Source organism: Phyllobates terribilis, unplaced genomic scaffold (assembly GCF_046119375.1).
Source record: "Phyllobates terribilis strain yellow unplaced genomic scaffold, ASM4611937v1 Scaffold_13__5_contigs__length_258822181, whole genome shotgun sequence".
Classification (NCBI taxonomy): Eukaryota; Metazoa; Chordata; class Amphibia; order Anura; family Dendrobatidae; genus Phyllobates; species Phyllobates terribilis.
The window spans coordinates 166,066,378-166,082,633 of NW_027362773.1; the positions used below are offsets into that span (position 1 = coordinate 166,066,378).

The following is a 16,256-nucleotide window of genomic DNA, read 5'->3' on the forward strand; positions in this document are numbered from 1 at the left end:
TTTCTGAAAAGTAGGAGCTAGACGTGGTAACCTCCTCTCACGGGTGACCTCTTTGGCACGCTCCTGGAACCGTAGGTCAATCCGGGTGGCAAGAGTTATTAGGTCATCGAGAGTGGTAGGGATGTCCCGACCGGCAAGTTCATCTTTAATACGGCTGGACAGACCCTCCCAGAAGACGGATACCAGAGCGTCGTTATCCCAGGCCAGCTCCGAGGCAAGGGTACGGAACCGTATGGCATATTGGCCCACGGTGAGACTTTCCTGACGGAGGCGTAGCAGTGATGATGCGGATGAGGTCTTCCGTCCGGGTTCGTCGAAGACTTTCCGGAAAGCCGTGAGAAAAGCAGGCAAGTTGGACACCAGGGGGTCTCCTCTCTCCCATAGAGGATTTAGCCAGGCCAGGGCCTCCCCGGTGAGATGGGACATGATGAATGCAATTTTGGCTCGGTCGGAGTTAAACTGGTGGGACAATAGTTCAAAGTGCAGGGTGCACTGATTTATGAAGCCCCGAGCCTGGGCGGAGTCGCCTCCGAAGCGAGGAGGTGCAGAAAGCCGGGGTCCGGGGTAGGATACCATGGTATTAGTGGGCAGCGGAGCTGCCGGATTGCGAGACATGGCACTGGCGGAGGTTGCTGGTGGAGCAGTCAGAGTGTCCAGGCGAGTATTGACATTCCGCAGGTGACCCAGGATGGACTCCTGTTGGGACCTTTGACGGGACAGTTCATGACACAGGTCCGAGAGCGAGGGAGCTTGGGTGCCACCGGGTTCCATGGCCCGAGCAAACTGTAACGGGTCTGGGAGGCGGAACCTCTGAGCTACGATACAAGGGGGCGGTCCTTGTAAGGGAGCGGGTGGCGACCAGGGAAGACGGGCAGGAAGTCACAGCAGGTGACCGGGACAGTCTCTGAGTGAACGGGCTGGAGGTCACGGCAAGTGACCGGGGCAGTCTCTGGATGAACGGGCAGATGGTCACGGCAAGTGACCGGGGCAGTCTCTGAATGAACGGGCAGATGGTCACGGCAAGTGACCGGGGCAGTCTCTGGATGAACGGGCAGATGGTCACGGCAAGTGACCGGGGCAGTCTCTGGGTAAAGGGTTGGTACGACCTGTGGCGGCTGATGATAGACGTGAGCTCCCAGGTGAGCAGGCGAGAGTCTCTGGATGAACGGGTGGTCACAGCATGTGACGGCAGAGCCTCCAGGTAGGCTAGCAGACAGGCAGCAGATGAGCGCTCCCAGGTGAGCGGGCAGGAGTCACAGGACAGGCAGGTGGTCACAGCACGTGACGGCGGAGCCTCCAGGTAGGCTAGCAGGCAGGTAGCAGATGTGCGCTCCCAGGTGAGCAGGCAAGCTGGTCCATAGACAGACTGACAGGAGTTGGAAGGCAGACCGTCGGACCTCAGGCAAGCAGGCAGGTAACAGATAATCAGGCAGGAATAAGACAGCAAGCTGGCAGGAATCTGGCAGGTAACTGGCAACGGGACCTGAGGGCTGAAGCAGAGTAGTGAACAGTGCAACAACATTGCTCGGGCACCTCCATTTTGGAGGAGGTGCCTTATATATGGTGAAGTCCTCCGGCCATTGGCCGGGGACTCCTTAGGACGGCGCGCGCGGCCCCTTTAAGAGGGAGGGAGAGCGCGCGCGCGCGCCCTAAGCACAGTGGCCGGGAAGGAGCGCGCGCTGCCAGCAGAGCGGGAGGAGGACGCCGGGCACGGAGCAGAGAGGTGAGGGGAACAGCGTCCCTGCCTAGCAGAGGGCAGGGACGCCGGCGCTACAGTGACCTCCCGCTTGACTAGGTTCAGTCTGTTCCCCCATAACATCTGGAAGAACAGACTGTAGACCCGTGTCCAGAGAGGCTCTGGCAAGACACAGACGCTGCCCAGGTAGATTAGCAAGGGGAGCAGGAAAGCTTTGCACAGGCCAACCCTTTCCCTCAGGGTCAAAGACTAACCCCTCCATTGGTCCACTCTTTGGGTGACACCTTTGATTCTGCCTTCCCAGTTTTTCGTGGGGTAATCACCCTGGCCGAATTCGATGCCCAGGACTTTGGCATGTTCTTGGGTTCGGGGAGGGTGTCCGGAAGATCAAACCCGAGATCTCCGCCGCCCAGCCAGAGACTCTCACACTTATCCTGGTTGACCTTGGACCCGGATGCCTCCGAGTAGCGTTCCACTTCTGACATCACCACCACTGCCTCCTCTTGCGAAGAAACAAAGACGGTGACATCGTCCGCGTAGGCCACCACCCTCAGGATAGCCTCCGGCGCCGCCCCGCCCATCCGCAGCCCCGCCAGCGGTCCACAATCGATCCTTCTGAGGAAGGGATCGATCGCAAACGCGTAAAGCAAAGGGCTAAGAGGACAGCCCTGACGGACACCGGATCCTACCCCGAAAGGTCGTCCAATCCACCCATTCACCAGAGGGAAAGTCTCAGCCCCTGCATACAAGGTCTTAAGCCAGTCCACAAACCCTCCAGGCAGACCATACCTCAAAAGAGTGGACCAGAGGTACTCGTGGTTAACCCGATCAAAGGCTTTTGCCTGATCCAGGGTCAGCAAGAACCCCTTCCAGAGGCCCGCCCTGCCTTGCTCCACGGCCTCTCGGACACCTAGAACAGCACTAAAAGTGCTACGGCCAGGAACGCAACAGTGCTGAACCTCCGAAAGGAGCCGGGGTGCAAACTTCACCAGCCTGTTGAAAAGTATCTTAGCCAAAATCTTCCTGTCCACATTGAGAAGCGCTATGGGACGCCAGTTCTCAATGCGTGACGGATCCTTACCCTTTGACAAAATGATCAAAGCTGACCTCCTTAATGATCTCGGCAGAGTGCCCGAGGAGAGACACTCGTTAAACACCTGAGTCAAGAGGGGGACCAAAGAGTCCCTAAAGGTCCTAAAGAACTTGGATGTTAAGCCATCCGGACCTGGCGACTTTTTGGGCCTAAGCCCATCGATCGCCAGTCTCACTTCCTCTTCTTTGATCGCTTCTGCCAAATCGCCCAGCGAGAGGTCAGCCCCTGGCTCAGGAACAGATTCAGCCAGGAAAGCCGACATCCCGTCACAATCAAGCTCCCTCCTTCCCAAGAGGTGCGAGTAGTAGGAACTGACGACCTCCAAGATCCCTGATCTGGACCATCTCAGGGACCCCGTACTGTCCACCATCCCCGTCACTATCTTACTATTCACTGACATCTTACAGTTTCTGTAAGGGTCGGGCGAGCAGTACTTCCCGTAGTCCCTCTCGAAAACCAAAGATGCGTGCCTATCGTACTGACACCTCTTCAGCAAGGACTTCACTCTGGAGATCTCCTCGCGGCTACCTCCAGTCGAGACAAGACGCTCGAGTTTCCTCCTCAGGCCCTGATAAGGGCGATCCCTGTTCAGGCTTCTGAGGTTCGAGAGCTGCCGGAAGAATCTCGCCACCCGATGTTTGAACATCTCCCACCACTCCGACTTAGTGTTACTTAGGCCCAGCAATGGTACCTGGCTCTGAAAGAATTCCTCAAAAGACCGTCTTACAGCTTCTTCCTCAAGGAGTGACGAATTCAGCTTCCAATAGCCTCTTCCCATCCGAGGAGTCTCTGTAACGTTGAGAGAAAACATAATCAAACAGTGATCGGAGAACTCCACCTCCACAACCGACAACGGTGAAGAGACGGCCTCCTCCTTCAAATAAAACCTATCTAGCCTAGACCTGCACTGACTACCTCTAAAAAAGGTGAATCCCGTGTCGCCCGGGTTGTGCCGGATGTGGACATCCACCAGGCGAGCCTCACTCACTATCCTGTTTAACGCGACGCAGTCATAAGCCAGCCGGTCTCCGGAACCTCCTCTATCACAGGATCTCGTGACATTGTTGAAATCCCCTCCGAAGACCACCTGCCGACTCGAAAATAAAAAAGGTTTGATCTTCAGGAAGAGACATTTGCGGTCCCACTTGGACTGGGAACCATAGATGTTAATGAGCCGAAGCTCTTGTCCCCCCATGGAGACATCTAGGATCAAGCATCTCCCCATTTCTAATTCGATCACTCGTCTGCATTCAACCGCTGCGGTCTTAAAAAGGACCGCCACCCCGCTATACGGCTCGGCCGCAAGAGACCAGTAGGAGGGCCCATGCCTCCACTCCCGCCTTGCTTTATGCAAGGTTGATATATTGGTCAACCTGGTCTCCTGCAAAAACAAAATGTCGGCGTCAAGTTGGCCGAGAAAATGAAAGGCCGTGTACCTTGCCGCATCTGACTTTATGCTGCAAACATTAATAGTTGCCAGCGTCAACGGGGTGGGTGCCGCCATCATGATTGATTGAATTAGATAGCCTTTTTCTTCCCACCACTGACAGTCCCAACCTCTTCCTCCGATAATGACGGGTTTTTAGTGCGCTTAAGACAAACAGACTCGTCCATTCTCTCCTTACATACATTCTTGCCCTCGTCTGGTGGTCCTGGGTTAGTCGTCCCCCCAGAGGGCTTTGTATTTGCCCCCCGAGAGGAAGACCCAGCCATCTCCTGAGCCCCAACCACTTTGTCCGCAACCTCCGGCCCCGGGTCCCCACTTCCCCCCTCCAGAGGGAGGTCCTGGAGAGCCCCGAACCGGTTGGAGAGATCCACCAGAGGGGGAGCGGCTGAACCCTCCAATGGCGCTTGGATCACGGCCAGAGAGTCAGAGAGGTCGCACTCCAAAGAGGCAGCTCGAGACCTGGTCCCCCTCCTACCTCTGGCCGTTTTTCTGTTACCCTTTTTCTTTTTCTGTGACCACTCCCCCTCTCCCTCATCTAGACTGTCACCAGAAGAGGGTTCCTGGGAAGACGTGGCGTCCTCTCGCTCTTCCCTTTCAAGTCTCTTGACTTCCTCGCTCAATTCACTGTCTTTAGGATCCTCAGCTGCAAGTGAAGTACCTGGGTCAGAGTTTAGGGACATTACTCCCTGCCCCCTGTCCCCACGGTGCTTCTCCTGCCGCCTGATGGTGGATGGCGGCAGCTTGCTCCTCACCGGATCCCTGCCTCCCCCGCTCCTACTGGTCCCTTCACCGGCAAGATTAGTCCCGGCTTTCGCCTGTCCCGCACTCGTCGCTTTCAGGACCGCATTGGCGAAGGAACGCGGACAGCGACTGAACGGGTGACCGAGGTCACCACACAAGTTACACCTAATCCTGCGACAGGCAGCAGCAAGATGACCGAGGTCCCCACACAGTGCGCATTTCTGGGTGGTACACTGCGCACTGAAGTGTGTGGGACTACCGCACCTGTGACAGACCTTAGGCTGCCCCCGGTAGAAAATCAAGATCCTATTCCTCCCCAAAAAGGTTGAGGAGGGGATATGGGTAACAGTGTTTCCCGAAACCTTCAATCTCACCATGAAGGTCCAGGCCCTTGACCAGATACCATGGTCATCCAGATTCTTTTCGGGAATATTGGTGACCTCTCCGTATCGACTCACCCAGGTGGTAATGTCCATACAGGAAAGCGACTCGTTACTAGTCAAAACGGTCACTTTCCTGACTGAATCTTGGCGGGTTATTGCCAGGGGAAAGAGACCATGCCATTCGGGGCGACTCCGAGCCAGCTCATGGCGAGACCAGAAAAGCTCAAGGCCCTCCGGTCTCATGAAGCTGACATCGAAGTAGGAGGTCCCGTAGGGATGGATCAAGGCAAAGATGTCATATGCCACAAAGCCCATCCCCAGCAGGAGCTCAACCACCTTCGACCTTTCAGGACAGGCATCCTTGCTTACCCACTGGAGACGGACCACGTTCCTACGGTTACTCCTCTGCCCCGTTGTCGGCAGAGACCAGACAGTCTCTGCCCCTCTATCTCGGAAGGCTGAAAGACCATGTCTCTCTATCCAGAAAGACAGATCAACCTCCCTCCCCTCTACAGTAATGGAGCTCTCCCCTCTCCTCAGGGCGTCCAGGAGCTGCTGTTGCAAGTCACCATCCCCAGGGCCACCAGACGAGGGCGCACTACTACCCCCAGCACTGACAGCTCCTGAATAACTTTGGGCTGAAGCCCCCGCCAATGCTGGGGGGGCAGCGGGACCAGCGCCTACTTCTCCCCCACCAACACCAGTGCTGCTCCCACCATTCACTCCAGTACTATTCACACCATTCGCAGGACCATTACTCCCACCATTCATTACACCACTACCCCCAACATTTGCTACACCACAACTCCCACCATTCCCACAACTCCCAGCATTCATTCCACCACTACCCCCACCATTTGCTACATCACCATTCACTGCACCACTACCCCCACCATTTGCTACGTCATCATTCACTGCACCACTACCCCCACCATTTGCTGCATCATCATTCACTGCACTTCCACCATTCCTACTACTCTCACCATCTGCTCCACCATTACTCCCACCATCTGCTCCACCATTACTCCCATCATTCACTGCACCACTACTTCCATTCCCTTTACTTGTTACCCCATTACCTCCTCTGTTCTCTGCACCTTGCACAGTCACCTCCATTCCTTCCTCCCTTGTGTCTGGTGTCTCTGCACTCACACCTGCTGGGCCAGGGGAGGGGAGCACTTCCAGAGACTCCTTTCCCTGCAGCACCACACCCGTTTCCCTTTGGTTGCTGCTGGCTTTCTGCAGGTCGTCTCCTGGAGCGCCCCGCCCCCCTACTGGAGCATTTTGGTCCTTGTGCTGGGCAGACTGTTTGTTGGGCACCTCTGCCCGCCCTGCACCCACAGACTTTGGGGTCTTAGTGTCCTTTTTGGGCGCTGGGGCACACTGCCCCCCTGTCGCAGCAGTGCGGCCAGTATTCTTGGCAGATGTTTTTTTCACATCCCTCCCGGCCTCCCCGGCCCCGGTGATAACCGGCTTAGCCGCAGAGGGCAGGGAGGGAAACTCCACAGAACTCCCTATGTCCGGCGCTGTGAGTACCTCCACAGCCTCGCCCCCTGCACTGTTCCCCGCACAGATGGCAGCATCGCCGGACGTCCTTCTCCTCTCCCCACCTTGCCTCTGGCTCGAGCCCACTGCAGAGCCCGTGCCTTTAGGTTTGGTGGGGTTTACACAGGAGGTGGCAGGCGCAACATCAGTCATTGGTACATACTTGTAACTCACCACCTCCTGTGCAGCTCCTCCGGTCTTTTTCTTCCTCCTCTTGGTCTCCTCCATTGGTTTGTCCTCACCGAAGGAAAACCGTGTCAGGTCCACTGGAGACTCCAGCAGTCGGATCTCCCTCAGCAGTCCTCCTTCCTCCTCCTCCCCCGACACTCCAGTCTCTGCTGTGGGAGTCCTCTGCCCTGCAGGGAGACCGCTTGAGCTCCGGCCGTGCCCCTCACTGGCTCCAGCACCTGGGACTCCAGTCACCTCTTCATCCTCCTCCTCCTCTTCACTAAGGACGCCGGCTGGCGGTTCTCCTGAGGTGTTTAACCCCTTCATTTCTGAGAACCGCCGCTGGTTCTTAAACCTCTCCAGGAAGGGACCTGCGCTTTTCTCAATCCCCTCCCGGAGGAGCACTAACCTGACCACCTCGTCTCTGAGGGCTTTAAACCTCTGGGAGGTCGCGGGTCTTTCCTTGTTGGACGCCCGGGTGTTCAGGACCCGGGCCTCCCTCAGCTCCTCTTTCAGCTGGGTTAGTGCTTTGCCGGCGTCCTCGTACTCTCGTAACGTGGCGACCACTCGGGAGGAGAAGGAACTTGTGGACTCGCTGGAGCTCATCTCTCCCCAGGATCTTGCTGGGCTCTTGTTCCTGGGGCCTGGGGTGCCCCGGTCTCTCTCTCTGGGCGGGCGGTGAACAGTCTCGGGGTTGGAGCAGGTGGATGTATTCTTCCTCACCCTTCCCGATCTCCTCACTCCCTCCTGGGCCGGTTGTTGAGGCTCCTTCTCCCCCGCTGGCATAGACCGGGGGATAGGAGGCTGGGAAGCCATGCCGGCCTCCCAGTAAGACTGCCTCTCCCTGGGGAGAAGAGAGGCAGATGACGACCCTCCTCCTGGAAGTCCTGGAGCTCACGAGGCAGGTGCTACTCTCAGCACCACTCCTCCTGTCCTGTGTGTATACACTGCACAGTACCACTCCTCCTGTCCTGTATATATACACTGCACAGTACCACTCCTCCTGTCCTGTATATATATACTGCACAGTACTACTCTTCCTGTCCTGTATATATACACTGCACAGTACCACTCCTCCTGCCCTGTATATATACACTGCACAGTACCACTCCTCCTGTATATATACACTGCACAGTACCACTCCTCCTGTATATATACACTGCACAGTACCACTCCTCCTGTATATATACACTGCACAGTACCACTGCTCCTGTCCTGTATATATACACTGCACAGTACCACTCCTCCTGTATATATACACTGCACAGTACCACTGCTCCTGTCCTGTATATATACACTGCACAGTACCACTCCTCCTGTCCTGTATATATACACTGCACAGTACCACTCCTCCTGTCCTGTATATATACACTGCACAGTACCACTCCTCCTGTATATATACACTGCACAGTACCACTGCTCCTGTCCTGTATATATACACTGCACAGTACCACTTCTCCTGTCCTGTATATATACACTGCACAGTACCACTCCTCCTGTCCTGTATATATACACTGCACAGTACCACTCCTCCTGTATATATACACTGCACAGTACAGCTCCTCCAGTATATATATACACTGCACAGTACCACTCCTCCTGTATATATACACTGCACAGTACCACTCCTCCTGTATATATACACTGCACAGTACCACTGCTCCTGTCCTGTATATATACACTGCACAGTACCACTTCTCATAGATTCGTCTCGCCGGCCGTTTTCACCCTCCGCTATTTTCTTGGGAAAGTTTTCAGTCTGATATTTTTTATTTACTTTTTTCGTCCAATGAGATTTGTCGTTCAGATGCTACAATGTGATTGGCTGATTATTTTTTCTGGTTTTCTGGTAAAGTGCAGATTAATTGGCCAGTTGAGATTGATCAAAGATCGGCTATCTGTACTGGCGCTATTTCGGTGCAGTTCGGAGCCGCAGTTTGATGGGATCTGGCACTCGGTGACTTTCACGCCTGATCTATAATTCTTCTCCTTTGTGAGTTGGCAGCCGCTCTGGAGGAAGAGGAATATTCCCTATAATCTACAGCGGGAGAAGTGGCCGACGTCGTGGAGAAAACACCCGGAATGTTCTGATGAATTATCTTCTAATTCTAGCCTGCACTCATCTGACACGAGCGAGCGCGGCACTGCCAGCTGCTCCACCTGCGGAGGCCCAACGTGCAGATCTCTAGGGCTAGAATTAGTTTTTTTTCTCTGGAAGAGCTGGGAGACAACCAACATGGCGGCCAGGACAGATCCACGGCGGCGTCACCCAGAACCGTGTTACGTAGTGATGCCGCTCCGGAGCCTGGTACAATGGGCAGACGCCACAGCAGCGCCACTCATCTCTCTTAGACTTCTGATAATCCAGAATATCTGATAATCCAGCTGCTGCCAGTGCCTGCCGATGCCGAATTATAGGAAGGTTACTGTGCATCCGTGTTGGAGACGTTGATGGAGACGTTCACATTTGAGGGCGCCTCATTTCTCGGTTTTGTCTTTTACAGCAGCCGCACAATATTCTGCAGAGACGTTTGCTGGAGACCAATTTATCCAAGCTGAGGAACAATCGGCCGACGTGGACCCCGAAGAGCGAAGTCTCGGCCCACAGCAACAAACTGCATCATGGGAAGGCAGAGACCCCCAAGAAGAGCGACGAGGAAGAGGCTGTGTTTGTCTGGTGTCAGGTAGAGGGGTCTTATAATAATGCCATGAAGATGTAATGCAGTATAGCACTCCTCAGTCCCATCAAGCAGCACATCACATCTCCCTGCCCCTGTATATACAGCCACATCACTCCTGTCAGCCCTTTGTATACAACCCATCCTACAGTACATCACTCCTCTAAGCCCCTCCATATACAGCCCCATCCTGCAGTACATCACACCTCTCAGCTCCATCCTATAGTACATCACTCCCCACAGTCCTTTTATATACAGTCCCCTCCTGCAGTACATTACTTCTCTCAGCCCCTTTATAAACAGTCTCATCCTGCATTATATCACTCTTCTCAGCCCTTCTATATACAGCCCCATCCTGCAGTACATCACTCCTCTCAGCTCCATCCTTTAGTACATCACTCCTTTCAGTCCTTCTATATACAGTCCCCTCCTGCAGTACATCACTCCTCTAAGCCCCTCTATATACCTCCCCCTGATACAGTACATCACTCCTCTCAGCTCCTCTATATACAGCCCCTCCTGCAGTACATCACTCCTCCCAGCCCCTCTATATACAGTCCCATCCTGCAGTACATCACTCCTCTAAACCCCTCTATATACAGCACCATCCTTCAGTATATCACTCCTCTCAGTCCTTCTATATCGTCACCTCCTGCAGTACATCACTCCTCTCAGTCACTTTATATACAACCACATCCTGCAATACATCACTCCTCTCAACCCCTTTATAAACAGCTTCATCCTGCAGTACATCACTCCTCTCAGCCCCTTTATAAACAGCTTCATCCTGCAGTATATCACTCTTATCAGCCCTTCAATATACAGCCCAATCCTGCAGTATATCACTCTTCTCAGCCCTTCTATATACAGCCCCATCCTGCAGTACATCACTACTCAGTTCCATCCTATAGCACATCACTCCTCTCAGCCCTTCTATATACAGCCCCATCCTGCAGTACATCACTCCTCTCAGTTCCATCCTATAGTACATCACTCCTCTCAGCCCTTCTATATACAGCCCCATCCTGCAGTACATCACTCCTCTCAGTTCCATCCTATAGTACATCACTCCTCTCAGTCCTTCTATATACAGCCCCATCCTGCAGTACATCACTCCTCTCAGTTCCATCCTATAGTACATCACTCCTCTCAGTCATTCTATATACAGCCCCATCCTGCAGTACATCACTCCTCTCAGTTCCATCCTATAGTACATCACTCCTCTCAGCCCTTGTATATACAGCCCCATCCTGCAGTACATCACTCCTCTCAGTTCCATCCTATAGTACATCACTCCTCTCAGCCCTTCTATATACAGCCCCATCCTGCACTACATCACTCCTCTCAGTCCTTCTATATACAGTCCCCTCCAGCAGTACATCACTCCTCTAAGCCCCTCTATATACAGCCCCCTGATACAGTACATCACTCCTCTCAGCTCCTCTATATACAGCCCCTCCTGCGGTACATCACTCCTCTCAGTCCCTCTATATACAGCGCCATCCTGCAGTAAATCACTCCTCTAAGCCCCTCTATATACAGCACCATCCTTAAGGATATCACTCCTCTCAGTCCTTCTATATACAGTCCATCACTCCTCTCAGTCCCACCACATACAGCCCCCTTTCTGCAGTACATCACTCCTCTCAGACCCTCTGTATAACCCCATCCTGCAGTACATCACTCCTCTCAGCCCCTCTATGTACAGCTCCATCCTGCAGTAGATCATTCCTCTCAGCCCCTCTATATAAAGCCCCCTCCTGCAGTACATCATTACTTGAGACGCCCCGAGACCTTGCACCTCCTCCCCAAGATAATGTGGTTCTCATTATCATGCAGTGCGGAGGGAAGGAGATGAAAGTGAAGATTGACACATCCTGTCAACACAGCATCATGTCCTCGGCCTGCCTGGACCGCCTGGGGTAAGTGCCCCACCTCTGTGAATTAAAGGGTAACACCACTGGCTACTGGACTACTGGTCTGACCGTGGCCGGGGCAGGATTCCTCCATGAGTCACTTGGTGAAACGATTTATCAATTAAGTTTTGTTACCTTCAAACATTTTGAATTGAATTATCTGTCCCATCATGCACCGGGGCTGAGCAGAGATTTCTGATGTTCTATTCCTGGGGGGCTCGTTATTCTGTGTCACCTGAGGACGGACAACACGAGAGTCTCCCATGGATAACATTCCAGATTATAAATCCCGGACATTGCTTATGTGTTATCCAGCTCTGGAGGATAAGACAAGATATAACAACAGAAGAGTGACTGCAGCTCTGGCTGTGACTGGAGGATATGACATGATGTAACAGCAGAATGGTGACTGCAGCTCTGGAGGTGACTGGAGGATAAGACACGATGTAACAACAGAATAGTGACTGCAGCTCTGGCTGTGACTGGAGGATAAGACAAGATATAACAACAGAATAGTGACTACAGCTCTGGATGTGACTGGAGGATAAGAGATGATGTAACAACAGAATCGTGACTGCAGCTCTGGAGGATAAGACAAGATATAACAACAGAATCGTGACTGCAGCTCTGGAGGATAAGACAAGATATAACAACAGAATAGTGACTGCAGCTCTGGAGGTGACTGGAGGATAAGACACGATGTAACAACAGAATAGTGACTGCAGCTCTGGCTGTGACTGGAGGATAAGACAAGATATAACGACAGAATAGTGACTGCAGCTGTGGAGGTGACTGGAGGATAAGACAAGATATAACGACAGAATAGTGACTGCAGCTCTGGATGTGACTGGAGGATAAGACAAGATATAATGACAGAATAGTGACTGCAGCTCTGGAGGTGACTGGAGGATAAGACAAGATATAACAACAGAATATTGACTGCAGCTCTGGAGGATAAGACAAGATATAACAACAGAAGAGTGACTGCAGCTCTGGCTGTGACTGGAGGATAAGACAAGATATAACAACAGAAGAGTGACTGCAGCTCTGGATGTGACTGGAGGATAAGACAAGATATAACAACAGAATAGTGACTGCAGCTCTGGATGTGACTGGAGGATAAGACAAGATATAACAACAGAATAGTGAGTGCAGCTCTGGAGGTGACTGGAGGATAAGACACAATGTAACAGTAGAATAGTGACTGCAGCTCTGGAGGAGACTGGAGGATAAGACATGATGTAACAACAGAATAGTGACTGCAGCTCTGGCTGTGACTGGAGGATAAGACATGATGTAACAGCAGAATAGTGAGTGCAGCTCTGGAGGTGACTGGAGGATAAGACACAATGTAACAGCAGAATAGTGAGTGCAGCTCTGGAGGGGACTGGAAGATAAGACACAATGTAACAGTAGAATAGTGCCTGCAGCTCTGGAAGTGACTGGAGGATAAGACACAATGTAACAGCAGAATAGTGACTGCAGCTGTGAAGGTGACTGGAGGATAAGACATGATGTAACAGCAGAATAGTGAGTGCAGCTCTGGAGGTGACTGGAGGATAAGACATGATGTAACAGCAGAATAGTGAGTGCAGCTCTGGAGGTGACTGGAGGATAAGACATGATGTAACAGCAGAATAGTGAGTGCAGCTCTAGAGGTGACTGGAGGATAAGATATGATGTAACAGCAGAATAGTGGCCGCAGCTCTAGAGGTGACTGGGGGAGAAGACATGATGTAACAGCAGAATAGTGACTTCAGCTCTGGAGGTGACTGGAGGATAAGACATGAAGTAACAGCAGAATAGTGACTGCAGCTCTGAAGGTGACTGGAGGATAAGACATGATGCAACAGCTGAATAATGACTGTAGCTCTGGTGGTGACTGGAGAATAAGACACGAAGTAACAGTAGAATAGTGACCGCAGCTCTGGAGGTGACTGGAGGATAAGACATGATGTAACAGCAGAATAGTGACCGCAGCTCTGGAGGTGACTGGAGGATAAGACATGATGCAACAGCTGAATAATGACTGTAGCTCTGGTGGTGACTGGAGAATAAGACACGAAGTAACAGTAGAATAGTGACCGCAGCTCTGGAGGTGACTGGAGGATAAGACATGATGTAACAGCAGAATAGTGACTGCAGCTCTGAAGGTGACTGGAGGATAAGACATGATGCAACAGCTGAATAATGACTGTAGCTCTGGTGGTGACTGGAGAATAAGACACGAAGTAACAGTAGAATAGTGACCGCAGCTCTGGAGGTGACTGGAGGATAAGACATGATGTAACAGCAGAATAGTGACCGCAGCTCTGGAGGTGACTGGAGGATAAGACATGATGACTGAACAGAGAGTAGATGACATTGTATTTAGAAAGTATCTAAAGATCACATGTGGATACATTTAGTTGCAGAGTGAAGATGATTTATTATTTAAAGGGACATCGCAGGTACAGATCCCGTGGCTGGAGTTACGCTGGTTAATGGTGTCAGCGGGTAGTCTGTGCACAGCTGCATTATGTGCTGAGCTGTCGCTCCTCTGGCAGATTCAGGTCACCGCGCTCAGATCCGACTCATTAACATTAAACAGCAGCAAATTTAACTGAGAAGTACAATGGCGGCGCTGGATTATAGCGATCCGGTACCAGCCTGAGATATCGGCGTAATCCTTCTAGTTAATATTACAACCCCCAACATCCGAGTCTCAGAGCAAACACTGAATGTAATCACACCTGCCCAAGTGTATTATATGGGCGCATCGAGCAGATGGATGGTGAATGGCATCACTGCTGTACACACCAGACTTGGCACACAGATCATACAGTGTGTGCCCATATGCCGACGTCGAGGTGGGCACCTACTCTACCACTAGGTGGTGCTTGTCAGATTCATTTTTTGCAGCCTCCACTGGAGGTGGTGACGGCCTCCACAGTTGTCTGAGCCGCTCCCATCAGTCTAAGGGCTCATGCAGAGGTCCGTGCAACACAATCCGAGCACGGACTGCAGTGCACAGACTGACCGGGGGTCTCCCAATGTGACAGCCTCGTGGAAATATAGGGGACAGTCATGCTCGGGTCGGGAGACCTCCGGTCAGTCTGTGCACTACTGTCCTTATTGCACAAATGTCTTCATGAGTCCTAACGCCGGTATCACACGTCCGTATGTCTCCGGTACCGGAGATATCCGTGTGTCACGAAAACACACTTGGTCAGACCTTGCAGCCCTCTGGTGCCCCCTTATCCTGCTGGTCAAACACGGTATTGACCGAGGATAAGCACAGGCGCAGCTGCTCTAATTTATGTCGACTATTGTGGCACGTGATGTGACAGGACGTATATATACCACCAGTTCTTTCCAGGAACGTATATATACCTCCGACCAGCCACCCTTAAACCACAATATCACATAAATACTGGTATACTGCCACCACCGATCGCTTAACAGGTGGATCGGGTACCCGTTAGGTAAGGTGAATTAGCAGGTGAGGAACGTGTTTGCTCGACATAGGACAAGAAGAACAAAGCTGGTAAATAATAATAATTTACTCCCGAAAGTGGGCAGTGTTTACAAAAGATATACAAGATATTATAAAGGAGACAATTTACATATATGCATAAAACAGTTATTAAAATAAAAGGGATAAGTGATAGCAAAACCTGCGCCACGAGGTGATGGTCTCAGATTCTGTGGGGGGGACGGCTCCCCGGAAATTAGATGTGATTCCTCCACGCAGCGAGGAGTGCATGCGTCTGACGTCCCGGGGTAAGAATGAAGTAAAATGTCCTTTCTGGTTTTTAGTAAGGGGCCAGAACACTAAGAGACACCCATGTTGTTTACCTCACACGGGGGCTCGGTTTTGTGAACCCACCCAGCTGCACAAGACATAAAAATCCTTAAGATTTCGTATCTTGGTATGGGGGGGTCCCACATCCAAGATGGAGACATCATGTTTGCCGTCACCAATATTCATGAAGATGGATATCAAATATGATATCTCTATGACGCTCAGAAGCTCAGAATCCATTTCCCGGGCTTCCGGTGGTCTCCCAGTTATGTAAGATATACCGTTGCAATTGGAAAAAGGTGAACCTCCCAAAAATGTGGTCCCTGTGTTTGTGACAGTCATGTGCACTATTAAACTCGATATTAAAAGTTTGTACAGTTAGACAATAGGATTTTGGAGGGAGTTCCAGTTTATACCTGAATGCTTGTTCTTTAGCTGAGGTTTTATGGCGGTAATAAAAATTCCTTGTTAGGGGGAAAGCAAGAGTGAGTTCTATGTAGCCTCTTCCAAATGAGCAGGGGGTGGAGATTTAAGACATCTCTCATTTTTAAAACTAGGACAAAAATACATTTTGCCTGACACCGTGTGTCCATGAGTCCGAGTGTGTCACACGTGTGGCAACCGTGTGCTGCATCAGGATCACACATACCGGCGCCTGGGAATCAGTGTACAGATAGCGCTGTTCCCAAGTGCAGGGTGCTGAACGCTGCTTTCATCATTGTCCCTTGCCCACACTGTGCTCAACACCAGCAGGGACAGTGATGAGAATAGTACTGTAGTGTCTGCTCCCGCAGTGTCCACCTGT

The 16,256-nt window shown here is 52.0% G+C and overlaps 1 protein-coding gene across 1 annotated transcript in view; it reads left to right on the forward strand.

Annotated features, from left to right (window-relative positions):
• NRIP3 (nuclear receptor interacting protein 3) overlaps positions 1-16,256 on the forward strand; it is an 86,261-nt gene that overhangs the window by 51,982 nt on the left and 18,023 nt on the right. Inside the window, exons 2-3 of the mRNA XM_073659022.1 lie at positions 9,578-9,757; positions 11,591-11,673. Of these exons, the coding sequence (XP_073515123.1) occupies positions 9,578-9,757; positions 11,591-11,673 (263 nt within the window). The remainder of the gene's footprint in view (positions 1-9,577; positions 9,758-11,590; positions 11,674-16,256) is intronic.